At 41.0% G+C, this 24,592-nt stretch overlaps 1 protein-coding gene across 1 annotated transcript in view; it reads right to left on the reverse strand.

The window, feature by feature from the left end:
* Window positions 1-21,584, reverse strand: part of LOC145465771 (protocadherin-like protein) — a 36,720-nt gene extending 15,136 nt beyond the window's left edge. The window contains 8 exon segments of the mRNA XM_081449528.1: window positions 4,565-5,128; window positions 5,987-7,012; window positions 7,015-7,502; window positions 8,223-9,301; window positions 9,933-10,822; window positions 14,209-14,515; window positions 15,459-15,631; window positions 19,145-21,584. Of these exon segments, the coding sequence (XP_081305654.1) occupies window positions 4,565-5,128; window positions 5,987-7,012; window positions 7,015-7,502; window positions 8,223-9,301; window positions 9,933-10,822; window positions 14,209-14,515; window positions 15,459-15,631; window positions 19,145-21,053 (6,436 nt within the window). The 5' untranslated portion in view covers window positions 21,054-21,584.
* Between the last annotated feature and the right edge of the window lie 3,008 nt (window positions 21,585-24,592).

Raw genomic sequence — 24,592 nt, forward strand, 5'->3', positions numbered from 1 at the left:
TGGCAAAATATCCTTTTATTTCAAAGAAATATGCAAATTAAAAAATTCCGTTAAAATCGTCATTTGACGCACCATTTTATTAAACAAGTTTGAGAGCCTCGCATGCAAAACCACATCATTCTTCCGTCTTTAAAACACTCAAATATTTTTGTGCAATGTTTAATTGTGAAAAGTCTAAAGTGGTGAGTAAAACGTTCTGGCAAAGACCCGTTTAGACTTTTTCCCCGCCCCCACTAACTGCCCCTGGGTCTCCGAGGTTGACGTCTATAATAATTGTCTTCAATTGACTCCATCTTCACTAAGAAATTTATAACCCGATGGTGAAAAAATATTCAAGGTACACCGACCTCTATTAAGCGGCCAACCCCTATTAAGCAACCACCTCCCATTTCCCGGAGGGTAGCCCACTGTATTACATGTAAACCAAAAATAATTGCACAGCGCGAAAAGACCTAAGTACGAGTTTAGCGTTACAGTATTTACGTAGGGCATGTAGGTAGCGGTGGTCTGGTAAAAGATGACAACAGGGGTAATGGTTAACTATTCATTCTTTTCATTTCTTAATTTAATCTCTTCCCACTCAACAAGATTGTGTGCTCCCTGTAGTTCCAAGCCTTACGGAGCCTTACAAATTAGGATAGAAATTGTCCTACCCCTACCCCCTAAAATGGGATGACAGCATTGCGTGACGAACAAACAACGAACCGCTACAAGCAAGGATTCAAGCAGCAATCACGGATCAAACGATGATCAAACGTAATATTTTGGTGTAGTGCAAAGCAAGCAACTATCTACAAATCACTTCGCCGTTTTTGACTTAGATGCAGTGATGATAATATGTGTCGAAAGAGGGTCATACATTCATGGTATTCGATCATTAAATCAGTTGACAGTTGGCGATGACGCTACATCGGACGTTGTGTAAACAAAAGCAAACTTCTGCTTTATGTGCGACGAATGGAGACAGAATCACGTCAAATCGGCTTTTGGACCTGCCTTTTACAGCAAATAAGGTTAGAACATTTCGAAATTATCAGCTTTATGTCTATTTCGTTTTAATATAGCTCAAGACATGTAGCGCGTGCTAAAATATGTCTAACCCGTAAATTGAAATTTGACGACGGATGGTCAAATATCTGCATTTTTAACGTACTTTGAAAAGTTCTCGCGTCGCTCACAATCATTTGCCCAAAGAAATTTTTACAGGAATCTGTAGACCATACTTCTGCGATTCAACCAGCAAAAGCTTAATCCATTTGAAGGTTTCGCACATGATGAAAATCAATTGTTTTTACGAAGTACTTTTAAGTGAATGAATTACATCTCTTCGAAATTTAATTATTTTGCACCCAAAAAGACAACGCAGCATTCCCTAAAATCAACCTAGTACACAATTAAACATTGCACAAAAATATTTGAGTGATTTAAAGACGGAAGAATGGTGTGGTTTTACATGCGAGGCTCTCAAACTTGTTTAATAAAGTGGTACGTCAAATGACGATTTAAACGGAATTTTTTAATTTGCATATTTCTTTGAAATAAAAGGATATTTTGCCAAAGAAACTATCCAGTAGTTTTTGCCATGCCCTAGCCTGTCTACCAAAGGAATATGAGGGAAATAGAATTTTCCACCCTTACCGCGAAATTAAGAATTTGTCTGATTTTTACAGGCAGGCACTCTTAATAGAGAGCTTAACGACGTTCGCGCGAAAATTTTCCAACATTGATTTTTTTCTGAGACTTTTACCACTATAAAATGATAAGTAATGAGAAGTCTAAAATAAACGGCACGCAATGCATGCAGAAGCGATGACGTTTAAAAATTGTTCCTAGAACATTGGAACAAGAGCAGACAAACTGATTCTTAAACTTTTGGGTTAGAAATTTTAGGGGTTTACATTTAGGGTAGTCCATTGGTGATTCATTCAAGTAGTTCATGTACCAGGTCCATCTTGTTAGACCATGTGCTAGGGATCAGCGAAATGTACCGACCCAAATAAAAAGCACTCCGCTGAAAAGTTCCTCTCTCTGAAATCAACACCTTATTATCTTTAAAGATATTTGGCAAAGCTAATTACCTCACCGGAAATTAATTTGTTGTTTTGACCATATACTTGTCCAAGAGAAATTCATTTTCTCTTGACATCATATCGCCTGTGCGACCCGCTTGTCTATCAAAAATTGTATGTATCGAAGATATGTTATTACGAGTTTGCCCGTGAGCGCAAATTTATCTGACACTGTATAAACCAAAATCCACCCCCAAATCTTCGTTTAAAAGCCGAAATTGAAAGCACTCCGCTGATCCTACAAACAGCAATGGAAAGCCGCAAAGTACAAGTTTCTCTCTCTAAAATCGACACCTTATTATCTTTACAGATATTTGGCAACGCTAATTACCTCACAGAAAATTAACTCGTTGTTAACTGTATACTTGTCATCAATGAACATTCGTATTGTTTTTACCCTAACAAAAAGATTATCGATTGTTTAATCACAACCACTCTTTCGTTGACAGAAAATATAAAACAGCACATTTCCAAAACTTTATAAAAAACTGAAAACTGCTAATGAATCGTACTCTGACTTCATTGTCACTACTGTAAACTGTATATTTCAGTGCTCATACAATACTCATTCAATTCACTTCAAGACTGGCAAAAGTACAACTGCGCTACCAATCCGTAAATTTTATGTAGACCCTTCAGCTATCGCGTGTGCGAATTGCTTGTCTATCTAAATTTGTATGTATGTACGATATGTTCTTATTACGAGTTTGCCAGTGAGCGCAAATTTATCCGACACTGTATAAACCAAAATCAACCCCCAAATCTTCGTTTAAAAGCTGAAATTAAAAGCACTCCGCTGATCCTACAAACAGCAAAGGAAAGCCACAAAGGAAACCCGCAAAGGAATGTTACTCTCTCTGAAATCCACACCTTATTATCTTTAAAAATATTTGGCACTAATTACCTCACCGGATATTAATTTGTTGTTTTAACTGTACACTTGTCATATCGATTAAAAGCAGTCTGCTGATCCTACAAACAGCAAAGGAAAGCCGCAAAGCCTTCACCTATCGCCTTTGCGACTTACTTGTCTATCTAAACCTGTATGTATGGAGGATACGCTCTTATTATGAGTTTGCCCGTGAACGCAAATTTATCCGATACTGTTTAAACCAAAATCCACCCCTAAATCTTCTTTTAAAAGCTACAATTAAAAGCACTCCGCTAAACCTACAAACAGCAAAGGAATGCAGCAAAGGAAACTCCCAGAGTGCATTTCGCTTCCACAGGGGGATAAATCGTGCGCGACTTAAGCGCACGGACATTAGCGCGACAAACTATGCGAAATCACTATCCAAAGGAATGCATGCATGCCAGCATAAAGCGATGACGTCACACAATGCGTCATCGCTTAAAAATGGGGGATCACCGACTTCGCTTTGGAGAGAACATGCCCGTAAGAACACCCTAAATCTGAAAAAATCGGGTTTCGTTAGCGAATAAGGCCACAGTGTCTGTAAGCCCAAGAATATTGCAATTAGATCTTTGAAGTGAAATGTTCTCTACCAGATTAACAAATGGTAAACGCCATAGCGTGCACTATTGAGTTACGAAAGAAGCCTAAGAGTCGCACGAGGCTATCGCCTCGTGCGACTCTTAGGCTTCTTTCGTAACTCAATAATGCACGCTATGGCGTTTACCATTTGTTTTATAACATAACATTGAGACATTGGAACAACAGAAGTCCTTTTGTTGAGCTACATCACAAAAAAAATGCTTGTGTAGTCTTACATGACAAGAGAAAACAAGCGCGCGAAAATTCATTCATGACAACCGACTGCACACCAGTAACTCGATAAAGTTTCATCTTCAGACAACAGTGAAGACAGTTTCGCATTTCTGGCAGAAGAACGTCGGCCATTACTTTGGAAACAATGTCTGTCAAAACATTTTGTAAACATTAGCACACACGTCAGCAGCGTACACCCATGGGCAAATAGTAGACGCTAAATTAACCAATCAGAGCGCGCGCTTTGCTTTAGTTATGTTATAATATTATATAACTGGACCTATTAAGTAAATTTAGTCAACTGGTGAGGTTTCTTAAAGAACAAGTTCGCATTTAGCGTCCATAGTTTCACGTGCCTTGCAGCCGCAAGATGGCAGGATTCCATGTCCCGTGGACAGAAATGTTGAAAACTTTTTTAACTTCCCACATTGATTTTTTGCTCATTTTTGGACAATGTGGAGATAATTGTATATAAAATCTGTTTCTTTAAAGAAAAGTAGGTCACCGAACGTCCAAGATCGTTAAATCCAGGCAAAGCTATAGCAATGGCCATCTGCTCTATCATGGTTCATTTCATTACTTAGCGCGCGGTCTCATGCATGAGAGCAAGTTGAACAAGTTCTGAGACCAATAAGCGCATTGAACAGATCTAGACAATTGCGAAATTCGAAGGTAAAATATAAATTTATTTTTTACTAAGCGTTGTCCTCGGGGTCGACATCGCCATTGCTCAAGCTCTCAAATAGCGTTTCCCACAACACCTTACCTGTAGTCACCAGTTCCCCCCGGCCAGCATCTTCAGTCACATATTCATTATACACCGGTTGTGAAAACCGTGGCGGGTTGTCATTCACATTCTGAAGCGTCACTTCAAATCGCACGGTCCCATTCAGCACTGGGCTCCCACCATCTTGCGCCACCACGACAAAGGTGTGCGAGCGCGCGGTCTCGTAATCCAGCGGTTTCGTCGTAGTGATTTCCCCCGTGTACGGATTCACAGTGAAGTAGGAATTCTCCATGTAATATCTGAACTGGCCGTTTATACCAGAATCACTGTCTTGAGCTGAAACCGACAGCACAGTTGTGCCCACAGGGGCACTTTCCGGTAGAGTGTATCTGTAACGTTGTTGAGAGAACTCTGGTGCATTATCGTTAACATCTTGAAGAAGGACTTGAACGTTAACTTCGGAGGACTGATACGAGAGGATGCCCACCTCTGTGGCTCGTATTCTGATGTAATAGACGTTCGAGTCGCGTTCGTAGTCAAGTGGATTGGGGAGAGCGAGACGTCCAGTGTTGCTATCCAGGATAAAACTATTTTGGACATTCCCTGGAAATTAAAGTGCAAAGTTAGATTTTTCATGGCCTTCAAAATATACAGGCCACTGTGAATTTTTACCAGCGGATATCAGTAAGTGCCTAGCAGTAAGTGTTGCATTTACAGTCTAAAGCAATGAAATGGAGCATAATCTCGTGATTCAACGTGCGTCCTGTACTCTGGAGGTCCCGCGTCCAACCGACCAATTCCTGAATTTGTTCTCGGTATTCCCAAATTCAACTCCTCAGCCACAACTGCGATTCTAAACCATGCTAAAATCTTGGCTAAACCAAGAAAACCTGTTGCAAAAACACTGCAGAAACGAATACTTCCAGCCAAACATTCATTAAGGTAAGCACCATGTTCCCTTCCCTCTTGTTTTCAGCGAACGTCAAACAAAGATCTGAATTTTGCAGTTATCCATTAGCCATTTGTGCTACAAGTTTTCCGTTTCTTGTATAAATACGACATGGAATCGTGTGTCGAGCTTTAAACTCGCTGTTTCTTGAGTTTTTTTTTTTTTTTTTTTTTTATGGTTGATGTGTTTAATGTTGATAGTTAGGTGAACAAGGCTCTAAGTTCCATCAGGAGAGAATAAAAGAGAGTTAATCTCCTATGTGCGTCTCATTAAGGTAATCCTTCCCAAGTTATTTTTAGATTTGGTACCCAGTTTTCCCACGGATGTAAGCTCGCGCGGTCTCCGCGTGTTTTCGTGGAGGATGAAGATGCGCGTTAAGCCGCTTGGACTCTCCATGTAAACAAAATTCGGGTCATAAACTAGGAGTGATTTTAAAATAACTTGAGTCGGATAGCTTAAGAATTAGAGGAAAATGGAGGATCGACTCTCTTGGTTTCATTCACTCGCCTTACCGTGTACGACAGTGTATGACACTGACGCCCCAGAGTAGCTGTATGCCTTAATATGGCCAATAGTAAATCCCCTCTGTGTGTTTTCTTTGATAGTGAAAACGTATTGATCCTGACTGAACGAAGGCGGATATTCCCCAACTTGCACGTGCAGTATAACCCGTGCGTCACGCGAGGGCGTGTCGCTGTCACTCACGCGTACTGTCAAATTGTAAGAGTCTGCCATCAGCACCTGTTGGCTAAGTGTTTTCACTTTGCCGCTCTCAGCCTCGACCTCGAACACGGCGTTTCCATCATTACTGCTGACCAGCGAGAAACGCAGATGGCCTCTCGAGTCTCGATCTGATGCCGTTAGTGTATACACCACCGTACCCTGGAGAGGATTCCTATTGACTTTGGCCACGTATAGCCCGTCACTTTTTTCCATGCCAAAAGCTGGTGAATTATCGTTAACGTCCTCAATGTTTACCATTACGTCAATATTGGTGTAATCCTTCAAATCTTTCGAGTTCTGTACCTGCACTATAAGAGAATAATTCTGCGTCGTTTCAAAGTCAAGTGGACGCGAAGTGCGAATTTCTCCGTTTTGACTGTTTATGCGGAAAGGTGCGCCCAGCGGGGAAATGATGGAGAACTCTGGATTTTTAATATTCGCTGCATCTTTCACTTTGATGATTACATCGTCTTGTTTGACGTCTTCAGGAACACCCTTTTGTAGCTCCCTCTGTTGCATGTGATACTTAAGAAACACAAGCCTTACTGACGTAAACGCACTCTTGGAAGGAATCCCGCTATCCACAGCCTCAATTCTGAAAACAAAAGGCGACCGTAGTCCAGTGAGAGTTTTCTTAGTTTTTAGGCTCCCTTCGGAGTCAACAGTAAAATACGAAGCTGCCTTTCTGTCGCGGATCTTGTATGCGATGACGTCACTAGTATCCCTGTCACGTGCCTTCAACAACATCACGTGACTGTCAGTAACGGCGTCAGCTAAGATCTGTCCTTCGATCACTCCGCCCTGTATATCCACAAAGGTTCATTATCATTGAGATTGACAACCTTTATAGCTACCTTGACGTAATTCATTCTATTGCTACTGTCTATCGCCATGACAACGAGGTCGTATCGCGCCACAGTTTCATAGTCCAGCGGTCTAGCTGTGGTTATCGACCCTGTCTCGTCATTCAAATGAAAATCTTCTCTACCGTTTCCGTGTAATATTTTGTAGGAGACCACAGGGTCGACGCTTGCCGCCTCGACACGAATGACCTCCGTTCCTGCTTTCTTGTTTTCCGTTACGCGCGCTTCGTAAGAAGAGGAAAGGAACCGAGGGGGCCCCTCAATGGCGTGAATCGTAAGAATGACGTCGGCGGTGGCGTTTCTAACAGGCTGCCCGAGATCACGTGCCATGACTTTGAATTTGATTGGTTTTAGTGACGTCAGGGGGCGGGCTACAATGACAGATCCGTCAACAGAGTCTACACTGATGAACTTCTCCGAGTTTCCTTCGATGATCGAGTAGCTACAAGAGAAAAAGGAATGAAATAAGTTTGTATTTCACCACCTACATCACAACATGCAGCTAAGCATGTTGACGATTTTCACAAGGTGACGACTTGGTAAACCGAGTAACAAATAATTGAGTAATAACTTTAAAACGAAATAGGGCGCTTTGACGTGCAAATCCAAACTTGTGCTTGTTCAACAAATGAGTAAATGATGTCTAAACCATTTGACGAGTTTGCAATTCTTATAAACCAACCATACATTAATACACGTGAGCACATCAACTGTCCACGTCACCTTGTTTCTATGACGAAAGATCATGGTAAGTTGCTAGGCATAAAGGAATAAAACTGTTGGCTGAGTTGATTCTTAGATAAGAGTTTCCGACTACGGACTCGTATGCTCGGCTGAAATCGTTTAAAATAATAAGAGGGAAAGACACTGAGTACAAGTTTTGTTCCCAACGTATGTAGTAAAGCTAACGAACTGTAAAGATTCAAAATTCTGAGTGTGCTTTCGAAATTAACTCCTACTTTCAAGAAAAATGCTTGTTAATTTTGATAGCTCTTTATTGGGTTCCGTTTCCTTTGACCAATCAGAGCCTAGAACTACTGGTTGTGGCATGTTAGTTTTCCCTGGCGTCAACTCCGCCTCTGACAATTCTTCGACTGGATTGGTCAAATTAATCAAAGGGAACCCATCAAAAAGCGGAGCAGCACGCTTCACTAGAATATACCTCAAAAGACCATTCTCAGCCCAGTCCATATCCGACGCCACCACAGCAAAAATCCTGGACCCGACTTTAGCATCAACTGGAACCCTGGCCCTGAATTTGTCTGTGTCAAACACAGGGCTGTTATCATTCACATCTGTTACAACGACAGTAACACGCGCTACACTGCTTAGCGATGGCTTCCCATCATCCTCCGCGCGCACCACAAGTACGTGCTTCTCCATAAGTTCCCTATCCAATAGCACCTCAGTCGTCATTAGATGACCGCTGGCTGATATGTGAAATTTGTCGCTTGTTCGTGCATCCTCCACACCCGCTATTGAGTACTTTACTCGGCCATTCGAGCCTTTGTCGCCATCCACCGCCGACATAACAGCTATTGTGTGATATTCGGGTAAATTCTCCGACACGTAGAACTTGTAAGCGCTCGAGCTGAACGCGGGTACGTTGTCGTTGATGTCTTTTAACTTCAGCAAGACGCTTGGACCGACATGGGTTCTCAGATCATCCGCTACGTTTATCTTGAGGTGGTACGAATCTTGCTGCTCGTGATCGAGTGGTTTATTCACTCGAATCTTCCCAGTGGTATCTATACACCAATGGCCTGCTTCATTACCACTTGGCATCCAGTATTTCAACGTGACCCGACTCTTGGCGGCACACTCAACCGGAGAATTCCCCACGGGTATGTCCTCTGGCACATATTCAGCCACTTCCTCACGGGAAAACCGCGGCGGTGGGGTCGCTTTGTTGATCATGACCACCACATTCGCTTTAGCGCTTCGTCTGGGAGGGGTCGATTCGGTTGCCGTGACAACGAACGTTCGCGAGCTGCCCTGGGAATAATACAACTCAGATTTGGTCGTGATAATCCCCAGATAGGAGTGGATGTGAAAATATTTATCGTTAAGTGTGTAAGTGACAGACGAATGGTTGCCAGTGTCTTTATCAAACGCTTTGACTTTAGTCACCAGAATCCCTGGGGGTTCAAATTCATCCACTGATATAACGAGCGGGTCCACGGGGAGAGCGAACCGGGGACGATTGTCATTGACATCCGTAACATTCACGATCACTTTAACCTGAGAACAAGACAGAATTACAACAGATTAAACTCAAATAACATACCTTGAATTATCACAAAAGAAGGTAAGTGGGTTCAGCTTATCGGAAAAGCCGTACAACATATTTTGCCCCCATCAAAGAGACTTGTTATACAATGCTGTCGAGTGGTATATCGCGAAAGATGTTAATTGCTCACTGATGTTACAGATGTCATCGATTTGATACGCTCTGGAAAAAACAAGCGTCACTAGTGTTAAACTATTGAAATATTCAAGGTAAATGATGAGAAGACATCGCATAACTATTTTATTTCATAGCTTATAGGAATTCAGTCACGGCATTTTGAGTTATTTTGGCCACGAAGAAAATCACCTATAAACTGAAGAGAACCTAAAACATAAAAGTAAACTAAGATAAATAAACACCAAAGAGATAATAATAAACCATAAAGGAACAGGGATGGTTAAGGATGGAGAAGATTAACACGGATTACAAACGACGAACTTGAAAAAATTAGGCTCAACTTTTGAAGATACGCAAACTGTGACGTAGCTTGTTTAAAGCCCGGTCCACAGCCACATAACACACGACAGATTAAAATGGAAACGACGTAAATACAGTGTAGGAATGTCTCGTCTTTATGCCTACCTCAACTGGAAGTGAAGGCGTGTCAAGTGAGAGTCCATTCTGCACCGCACGCACAACCAAGACATGCTGTTTGACTCGCTCGTAATCCAGTTGCTTTCTAAGAGTGAGCACGCCACTGCGAGTGCCCACGCTGAACTGGTTCAGCGGATCACCACCCACGATGAAGTACTCGATAGAACTACCTAAGCCCATGCTCTTTTGCGCGCGTACCGTTAACAGTGCCACGCCCGTTTTGAAGTTCTCACTGATGACCTTGCGATAAACTGGCCTCAGAAATCTGGGCGGGATGTAAGACAGCGCATGAACTGACACCGTGACGCTGACGGCGGACTGTCTGTTGGGTGTACCCTGGTCTGTCGCTCTTACTGAGAATTCATATTTCTCGTTCGTAAGGGAGCCCAGTCCTTGTTTGAGCTTTATGATGCCTTTAGTCGGATGAATGGAAAAGACATCGTTTGAAAGTTTGTATGTTATCTCAGCGTTTGCACCCTGATCGAGGTCGCGGGCGTTGACTGTCAAGACAGTCGCGCCCATGCTGGCGTCGTTGGGTAACGACACCCAGTAAGACGACTGCAGAAACTCAGGATCGTGATTGTTTGTGTCTTGAACGTTGACGGTCACGGAAGCAACGGCAGACTTTCGCTGGGCAGCCTCTGCGTCGTCTGTGGCGCGAATCGAAAAGGAATACTGATTAGCAGAAGCCCAGTCTAGGTATCCCAGCAGGACAAGAGCGCATCCTTCAGGAATCCGTCTGACAGTGAACGTGTCCATTGTATCCAGGTCCATATTTTCCATGTCACACGTGAACTTTCCATTCTTGTCTCGGTCTTGATCTGAAGTTTCTAACACGGCTACTGTACCTTCCACGTCTGCATCTTCCAGCACACTCACTGGGAGAAAAATGGCAGAAATGTCTACAGTCAGTGGAAAGTTGGTTTCTGAGAGATATGTTCAGCATCGGTGGACAATTAAAAACATTTTTCAAATAGGGGTTAATGAGGTTGGTGAACCCCCGGCCATTGCGGGATTCAACCCAAGACGTTACGGGCAAGCCTAAACTTTTCAGTCGCCAAGCGGATGCACGCACTCGCGATGTAATGTGCGAAAAGTTGCCATGGCGATCACTTCCCCACCAAGAAGCACTTTTTCTTTGCGCATGACTGACGAAAAGCTCTGGGTAAATCTGTGACAGAGTCTGCTCTAATTGGTTTCCGGTTAAAACAAAAATGATCCTGATTGGTCAATTTGTTTGGTGCGAAACTGAACCCTTAAAGGGTCTCAGGTTGCAATAGGGTTTTGTGCATGTCAATAAAAAGACTTAGATGTGTAAGGATGGCTAACGAATCTGTCCTCCTGGGACCCAACTCTCCCCTCCCAGGTAGCTGCTACGTAGGCCGAACAATAACAAATCAAGTATTTTCAATGCTCCACCGATGCCCGGCTACATTATAGTATTTCAAGATGAACATACAAACTAGCAATACAGTTTTCCAAGGTACTAAGTTAAATAAGTCACGTAGTGTACCTGTAATTCAGTACCCGCCCATCAACAGAATACAAACAAGGAATAGTTTTCCAAGGTAGTTAGTTGCGTATCGTACAGTTAAGCGTTACCTGCATGTAATTCAATACCTCCGCTCAACACAACACTTACTAGCAATGTATGTTTTCTGCAACCTACTAAATTGAGTACCGTACAGTAAAGAGTAACCTGTAATTCAGCACCTGTCCACAGGCACAATACAAACTAGAGAGTGGTATAGTTTAAGAAAGTTAATAAGTTTAGTATCGTACCGTGTAGCGCTACCCGTCATTCAATACGGGCCTAGTACTTCCCTTAAGTTGGATTCAAAGTTGTCAAAGTTGCTGTGATTACGTGTTCCTGTGAGTATTGTACAGTCGCCAAAACCTTTCTGTAACCTTGACGACAACGGAGTATCTTGCAAGATCCGTCCGCTTACATCGCAGGGGAAATTACCATGGAAATCTTAAAAGAAACCAGTAAACAGCGCGGAAAAAAAGGTGACCGCTTCCGAGCGGCGTCGATGTGTCGACTCATCGCTCTTTTTGATTGGTCAAAAAGTCATCTCCGCTCTGATTGGTTAGCGTGTGTTGCACGCGTTTCCTGAAGAGTTTGGGAGAAGATACAACCAAAAACACTCAAAAACAAGGTCACTTTCATTTTAAGTTCCACAAGAACGTGAGTCAGTACACAAAGAGAGTAGCAACACATCTTCTGAAAAAAGTGTCTCTACGAGACATGTAAGTCATCAAAATATGTTATGATAATTCGCACTCAAGGAAAAAAAGAAGAAAAAAAACCTAAGAGCTTCAGTCTGCTTGTAGCTCATTGGGTCTTTAATATTAAGGATGTTTGGATTTTTTCGGCGCACAAACTCTGAGAAAAAGATAAGCTGAGTTCAGGATTTCCAGTGCTAAACAGTTTCCTTTCACAGAAACTTTCTTTCAACTTTTATTAGCTGTTGTTGTGTAACGAACGTCAGCTGAAGCCTTCAAGTGTCAGCTAGTTAAGCAGTATAGTAATCACTCTATACTCATCCAAACATAACTCAAAGCAGATGGTCAAGGGAACCATTCACCTTTCAACTCGAGTTGTCATTAGTTTGATCTGTGCAAGTTAATGTCTCCAACTTAGGACACTTAGAAATGCAGGGGTGGATCTAGGGGGAGGGTGCAGGGGATGCGCCTCCCCCTCCCCCCCCCCCCGAGATGAAGTATTCTTCTTCGCATTCGCTTTTAAAATTTGTTTACCTCACCAGTCAGTTACGCCTTTCCTTAGTGGTGCCCACCTTTCTAAGAAAAATCCTGGATCCGCTCCTGAAATGTTACTAAAGTCGAGTTCATACAAGAATTAGAGAGATTTAGAAATGTCAGTTCAAGCAGTATGAGTCTGTGCACATCATCTAGTCAGTTAGACAACTATATGTTTTGTTGAGTCCGTGTCTGAAAGCAAATCAACACTTAGGAGAGAAGAGAACCAAAGAAAGAACAGAAAACATAGGGCTAATGTTACCCTTCACAGCCGCATCCTCATCGGTTACAAGAAACACAGCCAGAAGATCTGTTCCGATTTTGGCAGATTCCAAGACTGTTACTGAATTGCAGAGGAATCATGTGTTAAGTTATCAGCATGAATCAGTAGAAATGTGTTTAAGAAAGAAAAAAAGAGAACACGTTACATAAGGAATTAAGTTGGTTAGTTACACAACAAGATGAAGTTAGTGCAACCAGCTAGTCAAGACATGTGAGAGATAAGACAGTTAATTGCATGCATTAGGAAAATTAATTTCCATACTATATGTTACGGCTAGCAACAGATTAACAACAAGCAAGATCATAAATACATTTAGCATTAACACAGTACGTTTTATTTACAAAATTGATGATTGTCCTGTTTGCTGATGGTAAGGTTACCATGTTAGGGCACTAAAAAGCTGCCTTCCTAAGTTATTTACTAAGTTCCTGGTGAAGTGTGCGGGGGTTTCATTAAGGGCTGGGCACCATGCAAATTGACCGGCTGTGAGGATGATTCTGCCTGCCTGGTTTGATCACCTAGAGGAACGCTTGTCTTATAAAGAAGCTCAGTTTTACCCGCCTGAGAAATCCAGTTACTCTCCTGCTCAAATCGTCAACAAAACCCCTGCACGTGGGGCAGAGGATACAACCAGAAGAAGGGAGGAGGGACAAGGATGTTATTTTAGCCATGAACAAGACATTTTAAGATAATATTTGCCCTAGAAGTAACATGTAGTACCCCACAGATTGACTTAAAAGTGACGGTGTTGGATGAGACAACCTCTCACCAAAACTGAATTCATTTTAATGACACTGTGCTTGTAGGCTGCTACTGGAAAAATTGTTTAATTTGTCTTTATTTAATTATTTCCAACATAACATGTAGACATATGTGTTAAGTACAATTTTGGACCATACTCATGTTTACAAAACAGCCATTTCCCTCCCACAGAAGGTTTTTGGTTTCCACCCCACTCCCCTTCTCGCAATCCCTCTGGAAATTCCAGTTTTGGTTCAAACATTCCTTGAAAGCTTTTGTTCCTGACGACCACCCCCCCAATGGTGTCCCTTGGAATTTCCAATTCTCCTCATTGGGGTGGCTATGATTATTCTAGAACCACACAATAGTATGGTAATCTACTGTCTTAGCATGTCATTAATGTTATGAGTACCAATGCATGGATTCAAACATTGGCAATTAGGTAACTGTACGGTCAGCAAGTTCTAACTAACCACATACCTTCATAGTGACTCTGAGAAAATACAGGAGCATCATTAGCATCCTGCACAATAATGTTAACCTTCGTTGTTGCTTTTCGACTGGGTACGCCATGATCAGCAGCCTGTATGACAAGTCTGTGCAATGACTGCTTCTCATAGTCTAAAGATTTGTCGACTGTTAACACTCCAAGTACTGGGTTGATGGAGAATGGGTCATCGCCAGAGATTATAGAATATGTGAGGTTTCCATTCTGGCCAGAATCAGGGTCATGAGCGGCTAGGCAAAGCAAGTTTGATATGGGACCAATATTTTCAGTGACAGACACCTGTGGGATTCAAGCGAGATTTTATTGACTTTGAAAGACATATAATTTCCTCTTGTGGAAGGTTTTTGCTCATAATTGCCCGTCAAACAACTGTCTACAGGGCTTGAAATTGTACCCGATATGATCTCATGCATTCATGACTAAATGTTCGGACACTAAAACTTCCCCCTCTTCAGTCATAATTTTGCAACTAGTTTTCAACTAAACTAGTGCAAAATTTCAATTGTTTTGTATGCTAATTACTATGGAGATAAGAACATGCATGGGCAAATCCTGCCTAATTTATCTTCTATATTGCCAACAATATTCACTCAATCAGATGCCACTACAGCGGTTTCCTTATGAATATATATACCTTTGGTGTATAGTAAGCAAGCATGGACTTTAGTCTCAAATGATTAATCTGACAAGAAATTCATCATCTTCAAGGCCTCTGGAACCCCATGTACAACCTAGATTTTATCAGTTTCCGTCTGAAAATGACCACGAACACATGCATGATCAATTGATGCTTGCCTTGTATCTTGCTTTCTGCAGTCGTCAGCAGTGTTGTTACTTCGATCGTGCATTCACACTCTTGTCTGTCCCCCATGCCCTCGGAATTCCAATCATAAGTACCCCCATGCCTTTGGATTTGCAGTTCAAAGAAGCCCCCCTTGCACACAGAATTCCAAAAAGCCACCCATGGTATAGGTATGGATATTTTCTGGAATCACCCATTGGAAGTCTGGGTTCCACTTAGAACTTCCCTAAAAATAGTGCGTTGCTCAGCTCCAACTGGAAATTCCAAGTGGGAGGGGAGTACAGATGCCAAAACTTTTGACAGAAAGTATGAAGCTCAACTGGAAATTTCAGAGGGTTTGGGAGGGTGGGGTGTCAAACTAAAGAACCTGCCATGGGAATATGATATTTTCGAAACAGTTCATTAACTCTCATGACTCACTTTGTATTCCTGCTTTTCAAAAGATGGACTATTATCATTTTCATCAGAAACCATGACAACAACTTGAAATGGTGAACTTGTTGATGATGGAGCTCCCTTAACCTGGGCATAAACATCAAGGATGTAACGATCTTTACTTTCACGATCAAGAGACCCTGTAGTTGAAATGATCCCTGTTGGAAAAGGAAAAAGGAAACAAGAAGCAAATTGAACAACCTTATAACCCAGTGCAATACTTGTTTAAGGTACACAACAATGCAAGACTGTTTGAAACTCCAGTAACTAACACTATACCAATACATTCGCTACAGAAATATCAAGGAGTACATCATTTTTAATATTATAAACAGTGCTGGTCAAGGGCAGATCCAGGATTTTCCAAGGGGGGTTGGTTAGCACTTTGGGGTTGCAGAATCAATGTAGCGTGTTCCCAAAGTGTTGCAAGTTGTCAGAATTTACACCTAATTTAAAACTGATACTCCAGAAATAACACCAATGCCACAAACTAGAAATTAGGATGAGGTATCTGTCCAGAGTTTTTGCCTTTATTTCTGCCAAAATAATCACAATCATTTTCAGTTTTTTTTATTTTTTTCAATTTTTGCTTCACCAAGAGGGAGGTGGCTAGCCGCCCAATCCACCCACCCCCTAAATCTGCCCCTGCTGGTAATAACATCAACAGATGGCTGGACCTTTTCTCATTACTTTTGTACCTTCTTGATAAAAGTTAAATTTTTTCTAGATATATACTTTTAATTACAGTGACAACAAAGATTTAGAGACAGAAACAGCAGGTGTCCAAGAAGCGAGGTTCTACAGCACTTCTATAGTTATTAAATTTTGACGAAATTATGCAGCAAGAACACCTGACTAAATACGAAATGCAGATTAACCCATTGACTCCTGGATCTTTTTGCCAAAAAATGCATTTTTGGACATTTTGGAGATTTTCAGGCTGGATATGGGCCAAATTAGCTCCAATCTACTCGCAAAGGCATTTGCAACATGACAGCATGCCTTTCTTTCCACTAGCATCGTGTTTTATGACATTTTCGCTCAGGCATGCACAGAAATCAAAATTTTTTGGCCTTTCAATTTTTTTTTTTCGCCTCTCCTTTTTCTCCTTTTCTTTCCTTTTTGCTGCAGTGATTGACCTTCTACTGGGCTTGCGTCCAGTTTAAAACGTTCTAAGAAAGCATCATCAAGACAGGCAATTTTTGCCATAGAGTAGCCATGTGTAGTAGCAGGAACTTTTGTTCTGAGTTTTTCAGGGAACTTTTTGAGCATTTTTGTGCATGTCTCAGGCTCCATTGGGCTGATCACTCTGATCTGGGTATCATTGGAAAGATCTTTTCCTCCAGCAGAAGTTGGGAATAGATGATGCCAATTTTGGTCAAAGGTGATGACGTCAGAAGTGGAAGAAGGGCCAAGGCTCATCACGGCCAGTTACAGCCAGCTACGGCCGGCACAGGAGTCAATGGGTTAAAGTGATATCAAAATTGAACTTGTCTTGCAAAATGTTCACAGTAAACAAAACTAACTTAAAGAAGAAATGGTTAAAAGTGTATAACAGATCTTCAGCCTCCTAGTCAAGACACCCTGATTCAAGCCTAGCTAGGGTGATTAATTTGTGGTCTTTGGTTAGACTTTCCTCATAGTTCCTCTTCTGACAAGGGAAAAATACTAAGGTGTTGGCAAACTGGAGGGTTGCATGAAAGACAAAAATGCTATGAAGTAACCTGAGAAGGCCTCACCCCATCTGGTGCAGTGTCTGCTAAAAAACCTACTCAGTCTAATGAAACAATCCTCGGAAATAAAATTTTTCCTTTGTGTCTGAGATACACTAATAAATACTACTTACATGAATCACACTTCACACATCATGGAACACCTGTACACAGTATGTAGTGTTTTATACTGTGTCTTTCATTTGATTATGTCTAATAAAAATTCATTGAAATATGTCAAGTTAGCCAGATTGAAATACTTCCAGGAAATAAAAACAGTATTACTATCTCCTCCCTCTTCAAATAAGTCATCTTAAAAGATGTGTTATTAATTTCATGCAGGCAAAACATTTAATTTTCCCAAGTTTATGAAAGAAAAAACAAGGGCTCTAAAAATTATAAGATAGAGAGAAAGAATTTGGTAGGCAGTGATACATCATCATTCCCAGAGATCTGATATTTTTTTGTCAATGCAACCCTTTTTCTGGAAATATTGCTAGACATTTCAGAAATTCTATTCATATGTATGACAAAATGACAAGTTTTTTATCAGTGTTAAATATCAGTATTGACATAAATAATTTACATGAAGGTTTTTTCTCATCGAAATTTTTTTTTAAATTTATGCCTACTAATGTTCATTTAAATAATCTTGCATGTCTTTGCTTTTTGCAATAACAATAATTTTACTGGCAGGAATAATTGTTTTTCAGCTTGTGGTTCCATTTCTGGGCAGGGAAGAGTATCTTCATTGAGTCAACTCTTCTATGGCCAGTTGTTATCAACAGAATAAATATTGCAAATAAAGGAAAAGATAATACTAACAGCCTTAAAGGTTTTTCCAAATCATGATAATGCACATTATTTATAAAACAAGACAGACTAATAAATCAGCCAATAGCCAAGGGCTGTCTGCAGCTATCTTAGATATCTCCATAATTTAATAATGTCTCAAAGACCATAATGAAAACGAAATGAAAAAAAGGTTTCTTTTGGTAATCAAGCCTTTTGAAAACCCACCAAAATTAACATGAATAATGATTATTGCAATATTTTGTCAATTTCCAAAAGAAAGGATCCAAATTTGTTGCAAATCGTCTGAATGTTATTTATTCCCCACAATATTTCAGCCAACGTTATGAGTAATGACCCAGTTTGAGAGAATGTTTAATTAAAATTTAATAGCTTTTTAATTCGAGTCAGATCGTAAAAATCCAACAAAAAGGCTTTACATTTTATGTTTCAATTTAGGGTTTAGCTGAATCGCATATTTGTATTCGCAAGCGGGCTGTGTTTACATTTTAAAACGTTCCTTGCCCACCAATAGCTTTCGAAAACATGCAAAAATTGTTTCGATCTAAAGTATTATATTTGTGCACTTTTTCCACCTGTCAACCAACGATTTTCGAAATAAAATGTTTATCTAGACACTCAACATCTTGCAAATTGAAGCACGCTATTGTTTTTAAATAAAATATTTTACTTGCCGGTTTATTGTGCTTTCATGCAGAGAAAGAAGTGATCGATCGCTCTGCGTACACGTAAAATGGAGCAGACGATATATAATGAGTACTGTACTGCACCATTCAAGAACTGAATATAATGAAATCCATTTGCCTTCTTGCGGCGATTTAGTGAAAAAAATGTCAGGTTTGAATGATTAATATCTTTTTCTCAATTAAGTTGGTGCAGGTGATGAAGGGGCGCAAATTTTGCTTTCTGATGTGTGAATTATGTATGAAAATATCATTTACGGTTGACAAGGTTCATTTAAGAAGCTTACTATAAGCTGTATTTTTTTATCCATCGAGGACAGTCAAGTACGAGTTCTGGCTTAGTCGTGAAGCCCAAGAGGGAGAAATAGTTAAAGCTTGCATGTTTCAAAAGTTCAAACATTCTCCAGACTTTGTTTACTTATAATATCACACCGAGGCTTAATTTAAACAATAACACTCCTACCTGAAGTGGAATTCAACGAAAACTGTTCCGCTTCATTTCCGCTTGAAATAAAATACTGCGTAACTTTGTCGATGTTCGATCTTCGAGATCGTACTTTGGCGCGGACCAGAGCCACAAAAGTCCCCTTTTCACTGTTTTCTCGAACATGAACAAGCTGCTGTGGGTTGTAAAAGAACGGCCTTTTCTGTCCACCATTTCGAAGTTTAATTAATAAGTATGAATTCGAAAATAGCGGTTGTTTTGAACGGTCGCTCGCCCGCACGTGCAGATCAAACTGGGAATCCATTTCACTGTTGAATCGAACGAGCGATTGCACTTTCCCTGTGTTCTGGTCAATAGTAAATTTTCCCAGTCCTGAACCTCCAGTGATTGTAAAAGTAACTTTTCCATTGATACCTTCATCAGCATCAGTAGCTGAAACTCTTGAAACGAGGGAATTTTGTTGTGCATTCTCCGAAATGAACACCACCGAGGTCGAAACAGAGAAAATTGGCGCGAAATAATTCTCACTTACATCTTGGATTACCATCACCACCCGCGCATGTGAATCGTACAAGTCTTTAGATTGTTCATCTTCGGCTTTTACTGTAAGCTCAAAGGAAGTTTTGTTCTCATAATCTAGGGGTTCTCGAAGTGAAATAACTCCGCTCCGAGGGTTAATGTAGAAAACTGATCCGCTAATTGCAGCGTTGTTGAGAATAATATATCGCCACGTTCTATCAAACGTTTGTGGAAGGCCTCCCTGGTGTGCATTCACCCGAACAATTGCACCTCCAACCGGAAAATCTTCCCTGATTCTTACGAAATACGTGTGTTTGTGGAAGACAGGTGGCGCCAATTTGGAAGAAACAGCTCCAGGCGAAGGAGGGAAAGTTGCTATATCCACCAAGCGTACTCGCAAAAGAGTTTTCGCTTGTCGAGCAGTTTTGCCCCGATCCACCGCATACACTGTTAGATCAAAGGAATTCCCCTTCTCGAAATTTAATTCACAAGCTGTCTCAACAATGCCTGTGTGAGCATCCACGGTGAAAAAATCGTGTTCAGGTTTGAAGTAATAATAAATTTCAGCGTTTGTGCCGGTGTCGCCATCAGAAGCTTTCACTTGCAGAACAGAAGTTCCCACGGGTACGTTCTCACTGACAGCCACGGAATAATCGGGTGGTTCAAATTTCGGGGTCTGATCATTTTCGTCAAGTATGTTGACTCGTACTTGGGTAGTGCTTGAAAGTGAAACATTTCCTCCGTCTTCGACCTGGACTGTCAGCACAAAAAACGGCGTTTCCTCTCTGTCAATAGGCGCCTTAGTTTTGAGGCGTAAAAATTTCACACCAGCAAGCTCGTGGAAATCGACATCGAACTTTCCCGCCTCGTTTCCAGCCACAATGCTGTACTTGTGTACAGAGTTTTTTCCACGATCCAAGTCATTAGCAAAAACGCTCTCGAGTCCCTGAACGTAAGTTCCAGTACGGCTATTTTCAGCCACAGAACAAGTGTACAAATCCTTGGGAAACTTCGGTGGGTTATCGTTGCGATCGAGAATTCGAACACGCACGATGCTTCCAAATCCACCCTCTGTTCTCGAGATTTCCCGCGAAATTACCAGTAAATCGAATACATTCCCTCTCTCATCTTCGTGATCTAAAGTTACTTTTGATGTAAGAACTCCATTCGAGTCTATGTAAAACAAACTTGAACTGTCCGCGGTGGATGAGTCCCGGTGAAGCGAGTAAATAATGCCCGGTTTTTGTTTCAAGTTCAAAATAGAACTGCCGGGCGGCAAACCTTCGTATACTTCAACAGTTTTAAATGTTGCTACATTCTGAACGAAGCACGAAGAGTAAATAAACGCTATCAGTACATACCAGTTTGACAGGGAACTTGCACGTGGTAACAACCGTGTTCGTCGCATATTTTCGCCAGACAACGAGATTTACCCCGTGAGCGAAAAATATTATTCCAGCCACAAGCTCGACTAAAAAGTGATCTTCATGAAAACTTAATAATAAATCGCTGACGATTGCCGCAGAGATCTGTTCTTCGTTGTAAACCCGGCTATGGAATCCGTCTCTTCCAATTGAATCACGAGCATTTCAGCGAATGACACAGCACTGGCAGATGAAACCGATCCAGCGCGTGGTAGTAAACAGTTTCATTATGTTGTAAAGAAGCAGATTTGGCGATAAGGCGATTCGCTGTTGGTCACTGCGTGCTCGTAAGGGAAGCTTAATTCTTTGCCAGTAATCTTGCCACTGTAATGATAATTTCAGCCTTTGTAAACAATGAATATTCCAGTCAAAGCGTCTTGTGCGAGTTTACATTTGATATTGTCAATTTCTCAAAAGCGCTGCTCGTCGGCTCTGGGAAAAACACCCAGTCTATTGTTGGGCTTGATTGGTCGGGAATGAGCGTCAATTAATTTCGAGGTAATTCGGAAACCAATGGTAACGTCGCATGCATCGTTTCGAACAGCTGTTCTTCAATCTTCAATCTTGACATGTTTAAAATCTGAAGTTTGAATTTCGATAACCTATCAAGAATTCCCAATTCAACTCTTCAGTGGCCTTGACTTGTTTTAAATATGACATATTTCAAAATCAGGGTATTTTTCGACACTCCTTCGGTAGAACCATGTATTAGTACACGAAGTTTGTTTAATTGTATTGAAACAAAGCTTGTAGTATTAAGTACTTGCTGACCACATGCCGAGTTCGTGTGTTTTCTATCAGACGCAAAGTTTCCAGATTACAATTTTAACAATTTGAATAACAACAGGGTTTTTGAGTTGCCTTAAGCGTTAAGTTCTCAGGAAGCATACATATTAGGAATCGTATAAATTGTAAGGGCGAAGAGAGGCTTCTAACAGGTCTTAGGTAATAGTTAGGTTATTAACCTGCTAACTGGTAAATAAAAACGCGTATTTTTTCAAAACATCCAGCGCTTACTGGATTGACTTTGATAACAAAATTGCTTCTTGTTTCTAAATATAAAAACCTAAAGACGCTAATAGTAAGGTTTTAAAGCGTTTGACGTAAAACTGAGTAAACGAATAACCTAACTTCATAGGAAAGTACTCAGTATTACCAAATAAAAGTGAAAAACATCGATCTGCCAGCGATCAGCCCGATAAGAGGTAAAGGAATAACTAAACAATCTGCTACAGCTGTCTGTGTATCTATCGCGATAAACAAAAGATAGCCAGTCATCCGGTGAAAGCTTGAAATATGTAAGACGAGCAATGATGAAAAACAGAAATAATTTTTAATTGATTCCCTATTTTCTTTTTTTTTTAATTTCATAACTTCGTACCTCGCCTTACACAGCCAGTGCTCTCCGTTCGAGTTTCATTTTGTTAAATTTCATTCCCTTACATTTCAAATGTAGAGAAAACTGAAGCATCTGTGAAAGCTGGTTTCTTGGTATACAAAGGCAAAGTGATAGAACGAGAGATAATGTGCTCAACGTTAAACAATTCAATTACTTTTTTTAGATGTATAATTTGAGGGAACAAGAGGAGATGTGTAATGTTGACTCTGCTTTTCCACCTTAGGTTTCGTTGGCTAAAAAATCATGCAAATTAGACGCCGGAAAACCATCGAGTTCGTGTGAACAAGCTCACAGAGTCAGTTAGGTATCGGCTTGATCATGGGGAAGATCTTTAATGATTAGGGGAGATTAACCTCACAACTGATAAAAAAACATAAGGTCAACTGCTTAGATTTCTAGGTCGGGATTCGAGAAAAGAAGTGGTATGCGAGACTCGGCTTGGATGCGGGGTATTTGCACGCCCAAGATGGGCGCGCCCAATCTGTAAGATCTTTTTTCCTACAATCGAGAACGTTCGACTGATCAACTGATTTAACTGTGTTTTCTTTTCCCATCCTTATGGTTCTAAGCAAGGTTGGTTCCAAGGCTGTCTATCGTCAAACTTATTGCACCAGAAATCTCATAAATTTGCCTCTTACATTTTTTTTTGGCTTCGTTCGTGAATCGTTTTTTTAAGGGGTGAACTATTTACAGAGTGGCCATGACATGTAATCGTAGTAAAGTTCAAAACTGGTAACGTAAACATGTTCTGTAGCTGGGCAAATTGTTCAGATATGATTGCCACGAAAACAAAAGAGAATAAACATGTGTTACATATTGAAAGTTGACTGGCTGAACGACATTGAGGACAACCTAGTGTGGAAAATTGCAAAGATATTCCTTTCCGTGCTAAGTTATGATGTGAACGCAGTGGCAAAGTATCTACCAACAAGTTTAGTTGCCGCGACAGATGTGGTACAGTGCACCATTTCAACTGTTTCTCAGCTTCCTACGAAAATAGAGCTTGAAATGTACGGTCATGGTTATCATGTTACAAAGCAAACAAGCGAAAAGGAGTGTCATGTTTTCATGTAATAATGAAAAATCGACCCTATCTTCCCCTGTAACACATTCTAAAACTCCAAGGTCTCCCGAAATTAACCAACACCGTAATCATTCTGGCGGAGGACTGTGACAAGAGAAAGGACCAAGAACACAGAGCCAGGAACTTATATTGAGGTGGAGAGAAGATGTTCCGGCCCTATGTGCCAAGTGGCACGAAGCAGACAGTTCAATTCGTAATCATTCTGGAAACGAAACACTATTTCTTTTCCAAATAGCCTTTGGTTTTTCTGTGTTGGAAAAAACCCAGCTCGTTAGTGTTATCCAAAGGCTATCTCAACTACTGATTGTATCCAACAAATGGTAAGCACCCCAAATCTTTCACATCATGATAAACTGTGTTGCTTCGACAGGAAAGATTCCCATAAACCGTATACGCTCTTTATCGTGAGAAGGTTCAATGGACGGTACCTCTGATATAACCTCCGTAAAAGGCAAAGGAGATCACACCCCCTTAGCTTCTCAAGAGGGCACCCGTAACGGGCACTTTATTTGAGGTATATGCGACGAAAAAGATATATTGTTCAAGCACAATTGTCAACAGCCTCTCTTTCAGCCTTCAATAAAGAAGTTATTAAAGCTCTTCCCGCCATCACGCCAACGCCGTGTGACGAGAAGCTCAAAGAGCGTTTCTGGCTCTCTCACTGTCACGCAACACTATCTGGGGGACAAGACCTTCTCTTAGCATTGCGTGGCAAAGAGAGGGCCAGAACTGGACTAAGAGAGCGTGCGATTAAACGTCCGCTTAAAGGCTATAAAAATTAGAGAATCAGGCCAACCAGTCCACACTACGCAGGATAAATTTGAAAACGCATCTTTATTTCCACGGTTACGCCTACCGTCCACACTAATCCGTCACGAAAACGGAACTTTCCGAAGACGCTCTTCAAGAAATTTGAAAACACCGGCTTTTCGTTTTCGTGTGGACAGAAATCATTTTCAAAACGGAGCTATTTAAATATGATGACCTTACGATAATGATATAATTCCCTGACCGGGTCTTTTGCAAACACAAATCCAAAA

Source organism: Orbicella franksi, chromosome 13, assembly GCF_964199315.1.
Source record: "Orbicella franksi chromosome 13, jaOrbFran1.1, whole genome shotgun sequence".
Classification (NCBI taxonomy): domain Eukaryota; kingdom Metazoa; phylum Cnidaria; class Anthozoa; order Scleractinia; family Merulinidae; genus Orbicella; species Orbicella franksi.